The sequence below is a fragment of the Wasmannia auropunctata genome, unplaced genomic scaffold (genome assembly GCF_000956235.1).
Source record: "Wasmannia auropunctata unplaced genomic scaffold, wasmannia.A_1.0 LD336038.1, whole genome shotgun sequence".
NCBI lineage: Eukaryota > Metazoa > Arthropoda > Insecta > Hymenoptera > Formicidae > Wasmannia > Wasmannia auropunctata.
The window spans coordinates 175,993-189,938 of record NW_012026852.1 but is presented as its reverse complement, the minus strand read 5'-3'; the positions used below and the strand labels follow the sequence as shown (position 1 = coordinate 189,938).

Below are 13,946 nucleotides of genomic sequence, written 5' to 3'. Positions count from 1 at the left end.
CCCGGTCTCTGTTCCTCCCGCGACGCTCTCTCTCTCTCGCGTCTCCTCTTTCATCTCTCCCTCTTATTCTTGTTTATTATTCAATGGGGCCAGGAGGTGCTCGTTAATTGATGGCACCGGCCATAGCGGCCGAAAGAAGCGGCGCGGAAGAGGGCAAGAGGAAAGCGAAAGAGGAAAAGAAAAAGGGGGTGAGGAGGGGGGAGGAGGATGCGGAGGGAGGCAGAATCGGAAACGGACGAGGAAAGGAAGCGGGGGAGAGAGGGAGGCGGGGGGGGGGACCCGGCTCTCCGCGCGCGGACCACCATCGCCTTATTTATAACGCCGGTGGGGTAACCGAATTCACGATCAAAATCCCGCGTTCCGCGGCATTGATGGATCGCCGTGCGCGGCGCAACGCCGGCGACGACTCTGGTATTTTCAAATGAACCCGCCCCTTTTTCCCTCGTGATGCCTCCGCACACGGAGGAGAAGTCGAGGGATAGGGGTGGAAGCGAGCTGTGGTGCCCCCCCTGCTCCGCGCTCTTACACACACTTTCTCTCTCTCTCTCTCTCTTTCTCTTTCATCTCCCTCCCCCTTTATCCCAGATGACATCGACGAATTCCGCGGGGCAACCTGCTGCCGCGGAGATGCCTCGGGGATTCGATTTCTATATGCAGGTGCTCGTTCATTCGTTGGATCGATCGATAGATAGGGAAGAACCGCAAGATCGGGACATGTCCTTCTTCTCCTCCCCCCCTGTATACATTTGTACTCGAAAAGCAAAAGATCATGAGGCCTGATTTACAAGATACTTTTGTTTTTTTTACTAACAACTGACGTGCTATTATAGTCTTCTGACAAAAAAAAATATTGTATAATTTCTATTTTTATAAAATTATATACATATATATATATATATATTTTTTTTTAGAGAAAAGTATATAATTTATAGAATGTATGTTGTTAGAAAATTAGCGACTGAAGAAATATTTGTAGACCTAAATATGCTAGTAAAAAAGCAACGAGTAAATCAATCCGAAGAAATAAGTGATATATATACAAATTTGGATAAATTTAATTCGATTGGAATTCTGTATTAACAAATTTAAGTATGAATCCAAGGTGCTCGACCGGTTTTTATCTCTCGAAAGACGCAAATCATCTGTACATCAAATTGGAGCGTCTTTTCACTTAGACACGAACTTACCCTCTGTTACATTGATGACTTCCAAATAATCATACGTCTTTCAGTTAGAGGGAATCACTTTTGATACTTACGTTATTGATTGCGCGACGCGATACACGGATAGGATCCGATAATCTTCGGCTTTTTCCGCCCCTTCTATACCTTTTCGAGCATATTGCTTTCCGATAAAATTGCACGGACGGAATGTAAACGGGGACACGCGGCGATTATGCGCCTTGTAACGAGCCTAATTAAGCCCGTGCTCGAGCTCGTAAAGTTTCATGGCGAAATGAAGATGCATTATCGGCCAGTAATATGCAGTAAAAGCGCTTAATGATAACGCTGGTAGCACGGCCTTCGTCGAGCGGGCTTATATCGCATCAACTTGTACACGACTTGTTATACACGTTAATTCTCTCACAAGCTTGAAATCTATAAATACCGCGAACAGATTTAGCAATTATTTCAAAGAGCCTCTTTCTGAAACACATTGTCGATCTGATCAAACTAGATCATATAGAATTTACTCTTTTCCAAGACTTTAATCCTTTAACAAAACACATGATGATATAAGGATTACTTTAAAATTACAGAAATAATTTTAATTTGACACATTCTATTTAAACGGCAAGAACATTGATTTAGGATTTTTAATCTATTGACATTATTTATTATCAAAAATTATCACGAAATTACGTATCTATTATTCTTGTTATCTTTGTGTTTAGATTTTAATTATACACGGAAAGAATTTCCTTTTAAAATTGATCCTCAAAATCATGTTAATTATCGGACAACATAGTATTTCGACAAATTTTATGTGATTCTCTGTTTTTTTTATTGTGCACTACAATAAATTTGTTGTAATATATATTAAAGTTTTAGTAATTTTTAATATACTAAATTTAATTAAATTTTACTAAAATGTTCAGTATACTAAAAAAATAATAGTGGAAATCACATACAAAATTCGTCGAAAACTATGTTGCCTCACGATTAACAGGATTTTCAGGATTTTGAAATTTTGAAATAAAATTCTCTCCGTGTATAAATACTTTAATTATATATAGCTTTGAAAATGCCTGAATATGAATAATTACACGAAGAAGAATTCAAAGATAAAGGAAAAATGTTAACAGCTCACTCTGAATTGCGCCGATTTTAATTCAATAATGAAAAAGTTCTCCTTTTGTACTATCGCAGACTGCTGGGCCGCGGTTCCATGCACGTGTTCTCCAGCGAGCAATTTCAAAAGCTAATGAACGCGAGCGGCTTCACGGGTCCCTGGCATTCCTTGGTGGACCTCGGGGCAGGTGATGGCGCAACCACCGCCCACGTGGCGCATCTCTTCGAGAAGGTGTACGCCACGGATATCTCACCCCCCATGAGGTGGGCCCTGGCGAAGAGAAAGTTCACGTATGTAAATTTCGTCAAGCGGCAGCGCTTCCTTTATTATCTTCCATACGATCGACACTTTTAACATGATACACATGACTAAAAAAAAAAATGATGTATCAACAACATTAGTCTCTATTTCTACTTGAAAATAATTTGGTTTGGCATTAGCCTACTTGGAACTAATCTTGCTACGACGTGCTCTTGTTTAAATAAAATCTATTTGCCTCAATATTGAACTCACAAGATCATTTCCAATTAGATCTGACGCTGTTAATGCATCATCATTTTTTTCCCCTGTACAAATTTTCACGAATATAATAGAGAATTTTAATCCATTTTAATTTCTAAAATGCCAAGACTGCAATGGTTTCAAAAGCTCGTCCGATTTCTGCAAGTATATATTTTCTCTTTACTATTTTTAGCGAGCATCTGGAATTCATATATACATGTATATAAAATGCACGACGTGTAACTTAATTCGCCTAAAATCAGCATATTCGTAATCGGAAAACGAGAATATTTCCGAAATCAAGCGTTTATTGCGGTCATTGTGTGCGCTTATGCAAAGGCGATCTCGAGCTGAATATTCCGACCGCGGAATCCTCCGCGCTGGGCGGGGAAATTTTTCAAACGGCAGAGAGCTCCCTTGCGAGGAGAGCGCGACGGAGTCTCGCGTATGCGAGAACGCGAAACAGATTACATTCTTTGAATCGAATACGTGCGGCCAAAGGTGGGCGGTTGGAATCTTCGCTCCTTGAAACGTGCATGTGCATTTACATTTTCTCGTAACCGAACGACGCACACGCTCCGTAGATTCGCGCGCGCGCACGGTATAACGTATTTTATCCTCATCACCAGCTTAAAGCGCCGCATTCACGACCTTCCCCCTTTGACATTTGCGCAATCCCGTGGAAATTATTTACTTAAAGTCTTTATACCTCCACTCTCATGGATTATCGAGCGATCTTCGATTGTTTAGGAATTTCCGTCGTGAAAAAGAAAATCTCCCGACATCCATTTTTCCGCGCGACTTTTCCTCCTCGTTTCAGTGGCGGATACAGGGAGGGGGGTGGAGGGGGCGATTGCTCCTCCACCCCCGAACTCTCCAAACAAATTTCGTTTATTGGAAAAAGTCGGTTTAAAATGAATTGAGGAAAAAAATTATCAGCGATTATTCGAGACTAAATAATGTTTAGTTAATTTTTTTTTAATAATAAAAAATATTAAAAATAATATTAACGACAATAATAACTAGATATCCACATTTCGTCATACTGCTCCCCCCCCCCCTCCCAGAACAACTCTCTGGATCCGCCTCGTTTTATCGGATCAACCGGATAATTGTCTCCTGCAGTTAATATCTATGAAGACGGCGATTAAATTCGTTAGACACGCCGAGAAAAAGGAAGGTATCGAATTTATGCAAATCAAGACGTGGCCGCGAATCCGATCAATAAGAGATCGGCCGAAGAGAGAGAGAAAGAGAGAGTACGCGGCGGTTCGCGGTTACTCGATACGGATCCCCCGATAATATATAAGCGCGCGCGTAATTATGCGCGCCGTTCCCGGGCGAATTGAGGGGGCCACATCATCGCGAGCGGTGTTATTACGGTTATCTCAAAAACGTGGGCTTCATTATAAAGTGAGATAAGATAATTGATCGGCCGGGGGGCCGGCCAGAATCCCGGTCGCGCGTCGTTCGCGCCGGCCGGCCGGGGCCGGGCCCGGTGGTGGCCGCGCCGCGGACGACGCGTAAAGCGGCACTTGTCGACGCTCGTGTCGATACGTAATATTCTCAACACGATGCGCCACTAACAAGTTTATTGCGCCGAATTGATTGGAGTAGAAGTTTACGGTGATTTTACACACGTCGAGAGAGAGAAAGAGTGTGAGAGCGGGGGAGGGGGGAGGGAGATCGGAGCGCGGACGCCACACTATCGGAACGCCCGTCGCCGCCCCGATGAGTACGCCGCTTCTCTTTCTTTCTTTCTCTCTCTCTCTCTCTCTCTCTCTCTCTCTCTCTCTCTCTCTCTCTTTCTGAGCGCCGGGGTCGCCACTCGAATTTTAAATGAGCGTCCGTGGGGCGCGACGAACCCCGTAACTCGTTTTATACAACTCCCGACGATCTCTACGGGTACCGATCCCGCGCCGTATCCACTCCGCGGTAAAATTAGCCGATGTTCCCATAGTTTCTGTTCCTCGACCTGGCGTTTCTAAAAAAATAAAAAAAAAAAATTGTTTTTTTGCCAAGGAGAGAAATTTCAATTACGGCTTTCGCCACGTGCGGACTTGTGAACTCTCGCGACGTTTTGTAAAACTCGAATTGTCACCGAAATTCTTCTTCTGAGAGAAACTTATTGATTTTTTTAAATAAATATAATGCATAACATGGATTGGCAATGGGAAAATGATTCTAAAAAACGGACCGAGATCTGTTAACGGGTCTCACCACCCCTGAGGTTTTAAAATGATACCTTAAGTTTGGAATATTTTGTGGGTAAATGGATAAGTTTATTTAAAATCTGCTTAGAGGACATTATTGTACGTATATAAGAAACCAAACAAATATTTTTTTATTTTTCTTATATCCAAAACGGCGGCGCACTGGCCTACACTTGCGGAATCCTTTTTTTTTCTTTCGATGTACAGGATTCCAGGCACACGGTTTGGCCTTGAACAAAACATAAAGAATTTTCATTATCAACATGTTAAAGACTAGAGACGTACGTAGGGATTTTTCAAAATATTGATTTTTCTCAAAATGGCAGCTATTTACGAAAGACTTGTATTGAACAAAATACGAACTTTCGTAAAATAGCTGCCATTTCGAGAAAAATCTATATTAAACAAAAATCCCTACGTACGTCTCTAGTCTTTAATATGTAGATAATGAAAATTTTTTGTGTTTTGTTCAAGAGCAAACCGTGTGCCTGGAATCCTGTACACCGATTTGAAAAAACAGAAAAAATGGATTCGCAAGTAGGCCATTGCGCCGCCATATTATGCATAAAAAAAAATATAAAAATATTTTTTTGGATTCTTATATATGTATTATGTACAACAATGTCATCTAAACAGCTTTTAAATAAAGTTATCTATTTACCCACAAAAAAATCCTAAACTTAGGTATCATTTTAAGGGGTAAAGGGACCCCTTAAGTTCATTTATCAAATTAAAGTCAAGTTGATTAAAAAGTTAATTTTGAATTGTCACTAACGCAAAGAATCTTTAATGCGCGAATCTCTATCATCAAACATTTTTTATATCTTTTTTTACATTTACATTTAATATAAAGGAAAAAATTATATATATTATATTAATTGTTTTAAAAATTATATCCTAATTAGATAATTAAAATTATATATATCATTAGCTAACACTAGTTTTAATTCATGAGAATAATCTTATTCTCGTTTAATAACAGTATTATAATAAAACAAATAACATTTTGTTAGAATAAGAGCATAACGTTTTTATTTCATTGTTATTATATTGAATGTTATTATTGAATTGATGAGATTATTTTCCATTACACACTGTTGTTAACTAAATTGATGCAATGTGTTTTTCTTTTCATGTACATTTTCTCTTAAAAACAAAAGTAAAATAAAAAAGAATGTAGAACGTGTTATAGAACGCTAGAAGAACTTCAAATATATCCGAATAATGTAGCATAATAAGATATACAGAAAACGTGCCGTTTAGCTGTTCATTTACTTCGCAGAGTACTCGACGTGGAGAGGTGGCACCAGGAAGCCGGCCCTTACAACGTCATCCTCTGCCTAAACCTCCTCGATCGTTGCGACCGTCCGAACACGCTGCTGAGGCTACTGAGGACCTCGCTGGCTCCCGGCGGCAGGCTGATCGTCGCCCTGGTGCTGCCGTTCAGCCCGTACGTCGAGGTCGGCGAGCGGGGTAATCACAAACCGTCGGAGTACCTGCCGGTGCGAGGGAACGGCCTCGAGATACAGATAGCGGGTCTGATCGACCGGGTCTTCGCCCCGGTGGGTCTGCGATGCCTCGTCTGGAGCAAACTGCCGTACCTGTGCGAGGGCGATCTGGGACAGTCGTACTACTTCCTGGACGACGTGATCTTCGTGCTGGAGGCGCAGCCAGTTAGTACACGTTCCTGCGAGTTCGCCGACGTAAACGACGGTGTTTCGCTGCGGAGGAACTTTTAACTCGCTGGGGAGAGAACTCGCGACGCCGCGAGCGGCCGGGACCGGTGTACAGTGTATTTACGGGGAAGGTGACGGGATGCCTAACGGAGGGGGGAGGGGAGGGGGATGCCTAACTATAGAGGGAAGGGGAAAAGAAGAGAGACGAGATGACGTGTCTTTCACACTTGTAAAAACTTTAATAATTGCTGTCATGAGTTAGAATTATGCGAGAATACAGAAGAGCAATACTGGCAAGCGACGACGAGCTTAATGTGCAGACACAGCGGTTAGCGTTTTTTGGTGTACGAATATCGATTTAGCGATCCGAGTTTTAAAAAGGGAACGACGGATCGCGGAACGGTGCGCATTTTATAATCGTTTATCATCTTACTGTCGAATTCGGTGCGGAAACATGTACACGGTCTTCTATGGTATAGATATGGCGCGCGAGAGTATAACGAGATCCGGAAACGAAATCTGTATCTTGTCCCTTTTCTGCCTTTTTCCCCCCACCCGCACCCTCCCCCCTTCCCCCTTTTCTCTTGATGTGCTCGATTCGCTCCGTTCGAGAGCACGTCCCCTTCCAGAATCAAATCTCATCTTGCTAATTATCTAAAACTAGTAGAAATTAACGGACGGTATACGAAGGAGAGTGTTAAACTAATGCACACATCACGCGGCGACACAGTTGCAGCGACTGCAGTGATAAAAATCGCAAAAACGAATTAATGGAAAACGAAACATGTTTAGACTCTTAAGGGTAATACAATCTAGAACATACAAACTATATAACGACGCTATTTCGAATTAACGAAATGTCAACAACGAACGTAAAGCGAAGAATTAAAGAGACTGCACTGCAGCGCTGCAAGTTGCTTAAAAAAAAAAAAAAAAAAAAAAAAAATGAACTAAACGCACAAACTCTCCTCGTTGTATCTCGAAAAACGATTGCGCTAATGTCGTGTTCAAATCGATAAGGTAAGATTTTATCTCGGACGCGGCTCTCCCAAACGTGTCACACATTTCGAGATTCTATATTTTTGGTATATATATTTGATCGACTCTCTTTTCTCCCGTCTCTCAGACTCTGTTTCCGCGCTCGCTTTTCTCTATTTGGCATATGTTGCAACGACTTAGTCATGGATATGCTTAAAAATTGCATTTGATCACGCGGACCCCGACCGATCGGAGAAATTCAAACGACGTTGCGTTTGCATTTTCTCTTTTTTTTTAATAATAATAATAATACGTAATATTATAAGAAATAAGTCCACCTAGTTATTGGAAATACACTTTGGTGTGCAACAAGTTATCGTCGAATTATGAACCATATTGCAGCAGCCTTCTTGTCAATATATATATAATATATATTATATATGTATGTCAACAAAAATGCAGTCTATAGAAGCCGGATCAGCATTCGTTTAAACAGCTACGATATATCCGTGAAGAGAGAAAAAAAAACAAATAAACAACTGTCGAGAATTATTCCTCAGACTTGTTAATTTATCATCACATCTCCGCATGCCTCCCATTTTCAAACGCAATAGAAACGTAGGACAAACGAAACATAATATAATGCAGGAACGAAAGAGGGAAAACGACATTTGAAGGAGAGCGATAATTTGTCGAGAAATGAAAAAAAAAAGGAAAAGAACGAGAACCGAAAGAAAGGAAATTCGCGCACGGTCCTTCAAATCACACGTGGATCCGACTCCTAATTGGTAATCGATCGGCACATTCGCTGCATGAGAGTAGTTACGTGTAGTAAATGATAACAGATACATGTATAGAAAGACATCTTCAACATACGCGCATTCATATAAAATTTTGCTATTTGATAGCCAAAAACGTTTCGCATTCTCGCAGATATACGTGCACATGCACACGCACGCATACACACAGCCCACGAAAAAAAAAAACAGAGCCCACGCATTCTCGAGTGCCCCGCGCGCGCGCGATTACATACACGGCATTTATCGCTTACATCCAAAGACGACGACGACGCGGAGCGCCTTGTGTAACTTTACACTATCCGAGAAAGAAGGAGAAAAACATTTCATTATCATACCGCTTACATTGCGCGTATAACAACCGAGTAGGAAACGGTTTTTACTCCCGCAACTCCCGTTTACGATATGCCGTTTTATACTTCGAGGAAGCGCGTTTTTCTTCTCGATCTTTTTCGAGATCACACAAACGCGGGGATCCTCTGATTCGCAAGTTTTTCCCTCTCTCGCGAGAGTAAAAACGTTTCTGCGCGTAATAATACTTAGTGCACGATGAAGTCTTTGAGCGTCAGTGCAAATCACACTCCCCTCGCCCTCCCCCTCCCCCGCCCCTCTGAGAGCCCTCTCCTAATGACATAACAATTTCGTTCTTTTTCCCTTTCTACGTTATAATATATTAGGAAATAATTTGCTTTCTTAAAAAATACCTATATGAATTGACCAATGATTCCCTTTTCACGTGCACACCGCATATACGTACTGCCCATGGAGCTTATTACAAATCCTTTTTTTTTTTTAACACTTGTAACGCATGCCTGTCGCAGCGAAACGGCACTAGAAGTAACAATGATATATGTTCCTCTCCTTAAAAATAAATAATAACGCATAAAATATATAAATCTTTTTAAAGGAAATGTGCATATACGGCCACACGGTTCACTCGATGCTGCAAACGCTTCCCTCGAAACATCTCTTGTTCGGCCAATCAAAGAAATGAGATTCTTTCTTCCGACTGGTCCGTTCGAATGCTTCGAAACGTTCGTGGCATTGAATGAACTGCACGCCCTATACAACATATACAATTTATATATGTACACGTATACACGCGTACATATAAATTGCACACATAAATTGAACACATACAATTATTTCTCGCTAATCGAATAACTCGGTCCACGTTTAATTCAAAGTTCTACTTTAAGGAATATACTATATACTCAACAAACAAGTTAAAACATGTGAAACAAAGTAACACGAGTTCAATAATCGAGAAAGTTGTCAACCTTGCCCTCCTAGGCAATCAATTAATAGCAAAAAGCTTTTGTACCAAATCAATTTAGTCTTTGCTTCTCATTTTGACTTAAGCTTTACACATCTCTCCCTCTCTCTCTACATAACAGTTTTATACAGAATTTATATAGAAAAGCCTTACATATTATTAATCAGGTAGTAATTATTGGAACACAAACGGCAAATTATTAAATCGACAAACAGTAAATATAAATGCTATTCGTATCGAATATTATTTATGCAATTTATACACATATAATCGTAACTCAGTCGTTGGGCTTTCGGTAATCGTGTGTGGGGATTAATCGATAGATTATTTGCCGAATAAGCCCCATAGGCAGGTCGAGAGACAATGACAATACGAAATCAGCGTATTACAGCGATGAAATAAAGCTAGTACGAATCCCTAAGATGACGCGGTGTGTGAGTTTAGTCCTACATATAAATCTTTTTTTTTTCTTCTTTGTTTCTCGCTACCCACGTTTATCACAGTCCACGCATGACTCATTTTGTCTCTTAGTATTTGAAGTCCTAAACGCCAACAACTTTTTTTTGAGCAATCCATCGGGTTGTTTAGATACGAAACACCCAGCTAATCAATAAACATCTTGTGACTAGAACATCATAGAGCGCAAAAAGACGAAACTTGGTCTGTCGCGAGTAAAGCGAAGACGACGGTTAGTCTAACTTACGCTGCTCGCATAATTCTTCCATCGCGCCAGCTTTTCTGTAAAAAAAAAAAAAAAATACTATAAAAGAATATATATGATAGTAGAAATGATAGTATAACAGTAGAAATATATGTTAATAATAAAATTAGGGCGCGTTTACATGAGCCACTTCATGGCGCTACGGAAAAGCGTTACGAATCCGAAAAAAGATTTCCGAATCGTGCCAAGAAATAAAAGTGGCTCGTCTGAACGAGTCCGTAGCGTTTCTCTACGAAGTATACCACAGTGTGTGAACGGATTGATACTTTTTTTTTGTGGCACTAGTGGTCCGTGTGAACATGCCCTTAAAAAGACATTTTTTATACCACTTTTAAGAGTTTTAAAACGATATCTAAAGTTAAGGATTTTTTTGTGGGTAAATGAATAACCTTATTTAAAATCTGCTTAGAGGACATTATTGTACATATATAAAAAAGTAAAAAAAATGTTTTTTTATTTTTCTTGTATTCAAAATGGCGGCGCACTGGCCTACACTTGCGAAATCCCTTTTTTTTCTATCGGTGTACAGGATTCCAGGTACACAATTTGACCTTGAACAATACACAAAGAATTTTCATTATCTACATATTAGAGAACTAATGAAGTACGTAGGGGTTTTTCAAAATATTGATTTTTCTCAAAACGGCAGCTATTTGAAGAAAGACTTGTACTGGCGAAAAATACACATTTTTCCTAAAATAGCTGCCATTTTAAGAAATATCAATATTTTGAAAAAACCTCCCTACGTACTTCATTAGTCTTTAATATGTAGATGATGAAAATTCTTTATATTTTGTTCAAAGTCAAACCATATGCCTGGAATCTTGTTACACCGATTTGAAGCGACAGAAAAAAAAGGGATTCCGCAAGTAGGCCAGTGCGTCGCCATTTTAGACATAAAAAAAATAAAATATTTTTTATTTTCTTATATATATACAATAATGTTCTCTAAATACATTTTTAATAAAGTTATCTATTTATCCAGAAAAAAAATTCCAATCTTAGGCATCTTTTAAGACCTCAAAGATGGTCTAACCCCTTAAGCATCTACAATGAGACTTAAAACTTAAGATTCAAGAAAATTGTCCAATCACAATCGATTATTCTTCTCACGTGAGATGAATAATCGACTATAATTAGTTAATTTTCTTAAATCTTAAGTTTTAAGTCTCATTGTAGACAACGCTTTAAAGATAGTAGTCAGAAGATTAAATAAAGTTACTTACAACGATGACAGGTAGGGGGTACCGGTGTGATCTAATCGATGTTTATCTTCATTTTTCCAGCTCGAGACCGGTATATGCGGAGGCGGCAAGAAGCTTCTCAACGATTGTACAAGCTGTATTGTATCGACCAGTGCTGCAAATGGGAATGAGCAACGTGAAAATCATTGCGCGCTACTTTGAGAAAGAATGCATCGATGCTAAAATTTCACAGCACAATAAATTCATATGGAAAGAAAAAGGAAAAAAAAACGAAAGACAGTTGATAAAATTGAGAGTCGTTACTTTTTTGCAGAGCCTCGGATTGTTTGCCGTACGGCTTGCACATTGCTGGCCGTACGCAAGCTTTCATCCTTGCCATGTTCTTCATCACTTCTGCGAAAGCACGCACAATCTTCTCTTGGCCACCTGAGACAGCAAGATACATTAGAATGATTTTAAAAACGTTAAAAAAATATATATACTTAAGAAGCATGTTTTTTGATTCTGATCCCTCGATTTACGCGGACTATTCGTTTCACGTGGTTTTGTTTTTACGCGATTGAGAATTGCGTGAATGGAGTTAGCTAATACAAAAAATATATATATATTTGTAAGAAGAAAGCCTGTGTGCGTTACAAAAATATTTTATATATTTGCGCAGAAACAATAGTAATGAAAGTAAACGATGGGATTATTTCAGAGTGGGTACTACCGGGAAAACCTGGAATTCTCAGGGAATTTCATTTTTATCCTTGAAAATCATGGATTCTTATGGAATTTTACTTGGTACTCAGGGAAATTTTTTGAACTTTACTTTTAAATTTAATTTTATCCCTTTAGAAAGTAAACGTGGCCTCATATCGAAGGCCCCTGATATTAAAAGTTAATTTATTTAAAAATTGACATATACTATATAAAGACTCTTTAATCTAAAAAAACGATAATCCGGAAATAATAAATCAGGCATTAAGAGTCTAATAACGTAGAACTTGGTGCGTGAAACAATTTAATCTTCACATATGTAGTTACATCTCCATACAAAATCTTTCGTTACGTTCGAAAAATTTTATATGGAGATGTAACTATTGTACATATAAGACGATTAAATTGTTTCACGCATCAAGTTCCATAAGTTAAATTAAAACTTTTAGTGTATAATTTATTTTAAAGCTACATTGAGAAATTCTTTAATCTTACCTGGAATTTTGAATAAAATTCCTGGGAAACCCGGGAATTTTCAGTGAATTCTTTTACAAAATTTGAGTACCCATCCTGTATTTATCGCGTAAGAAAACCGCGTAAATCGAGAGATGCGTGTATTCTTATTTATATTTCTTAATTTGTCGCGCATATATTGCAAGTTCTGAATCACCTTCCGAATTTGAAGACGATGACCGGGATCCCTTTTCACCCTCTAAAGGCCATGCGCCGTTGTGCAGCGCCAACAGGTCCTTATTGGCGTTTCCTAATCCTTGTAGGTTTCCTAAACCGAGGGAAGTGAGATTGTCCAAGTTATCCAGATTGCTGCGTAGAAAGTCCGTCAGCTTGTGATCGGAGATCGGTATATTAGGTATCAGAGATTCGTAATGTTGCTTGCCGGATGGCACTTTCTTCTCCTGCGACACAGGCCGATGCGGAATATTTAACGACGGACGGCTTGGGGGACGTTGAAGATTCATTTGATTGCCAGCACCCCTCATCTCCGGTAAATCCGCCGCGGATCCACCTCCCATGTGTGTATTCGGATTAGCGCTGCTTAGGCTCTGCAGACAGAGAGAAGAAGAGATAAATTAGACATTTAATAAAATATTAAAATAAAGAAACTCGCGCATGTAAGGTAAACGTACCAGATGACTGAATATGTATCTACATATATCGAAACACGTACACAAAATTTATTAATCTCAAATGCTTTTTTTAATTATAATGTCAAAATTTAATTGTAAAAATATTTATAAGATTACAATTAAGGATGTTTAGTAGCTACAATAGTAGCAAAAAGTTAAAGGACTGATTTTGACGAATATGCCCTTCTCATATAGTTTGAGTAATAAGGATTGTGCAGAATGTTATCATTTATTCAGAACTAGAGCGCAGAAATGTTTTTGTTGCATTTTTCCTGAGAATTTTCGAATTCTATGGCCAAATCTAACCTAAAAATTCAAATTAAAATCCTTATAACTTTGGATTGCTTCACTGAATCGACTCCGGCTTTTGTCTTAAGTCTTTTAACATATATAAGAACAATCTGTAAAATTTTGGTTAAATTCCCATTATTTTAAAAATT

The 13,946-nt window shown here is 39.1% G+C and overlaps 2 protein-coding genes across 4 annotated transcripts in view; one reads left to right on the top strand and one right to left on the bottom strand.

The window, feature by feature from the left end:
- LOC105452113 (methyltransferase-like protein 9) overlaps positions 1–8,212 on the top strand; it is a 50,726-nt gene extending 42,514 nt beyond the window's left edge. Inside the window, exons 3-4 of the mRNA XM_011692968.1 lie at positions 2,370–2,582; positions 6,289–8,212. Coding sequence (XP_011691270.1) covers positions 2,370–2,582; positions 6,289–6,745 — 670 coding nt within the window. The 3' untranslated portion in view covers positions 6,746–8,212. The remainder of the gene's footprint in view (positions 1–2,369; positions 2,583–6,288) is intronic.
- A 215-nt stretch (positions 8,213–8,427) lies between these two features.
- LOC105452026 overlaps positions 8,428–13,946 on the bottom strand; it is an 8,269-nt gene continuing 2,750 nt past the window's right edge. For all 3 annotated transcript variants that reach the window (XM_011692809.1, XM_011692808.1, XM_011692810.1), the window contains exons 4-7: positions 13,032–13,422; positions 11,963–12,085; positions 11,681–11,813; positions 8,428–10,471 (exon numbers count right to left, since the gene is read on the bottom strand). In XM_011692809.1, the coding sequence (XP_011691111.1) occupies positions 10,423–10,471; positions 11,681–11,813; positions 11,963–12,085; positions 13,032–13,422 (696 nt within the window). In that variant the 3' untranslated portion in view covers positions 8,428–10,422. The remainder of the gene's footprint in view (positions 10,472–11,680; positions 11,814–11,962; positions 12,086–13,031; positions 13,423–13,946) is intronic.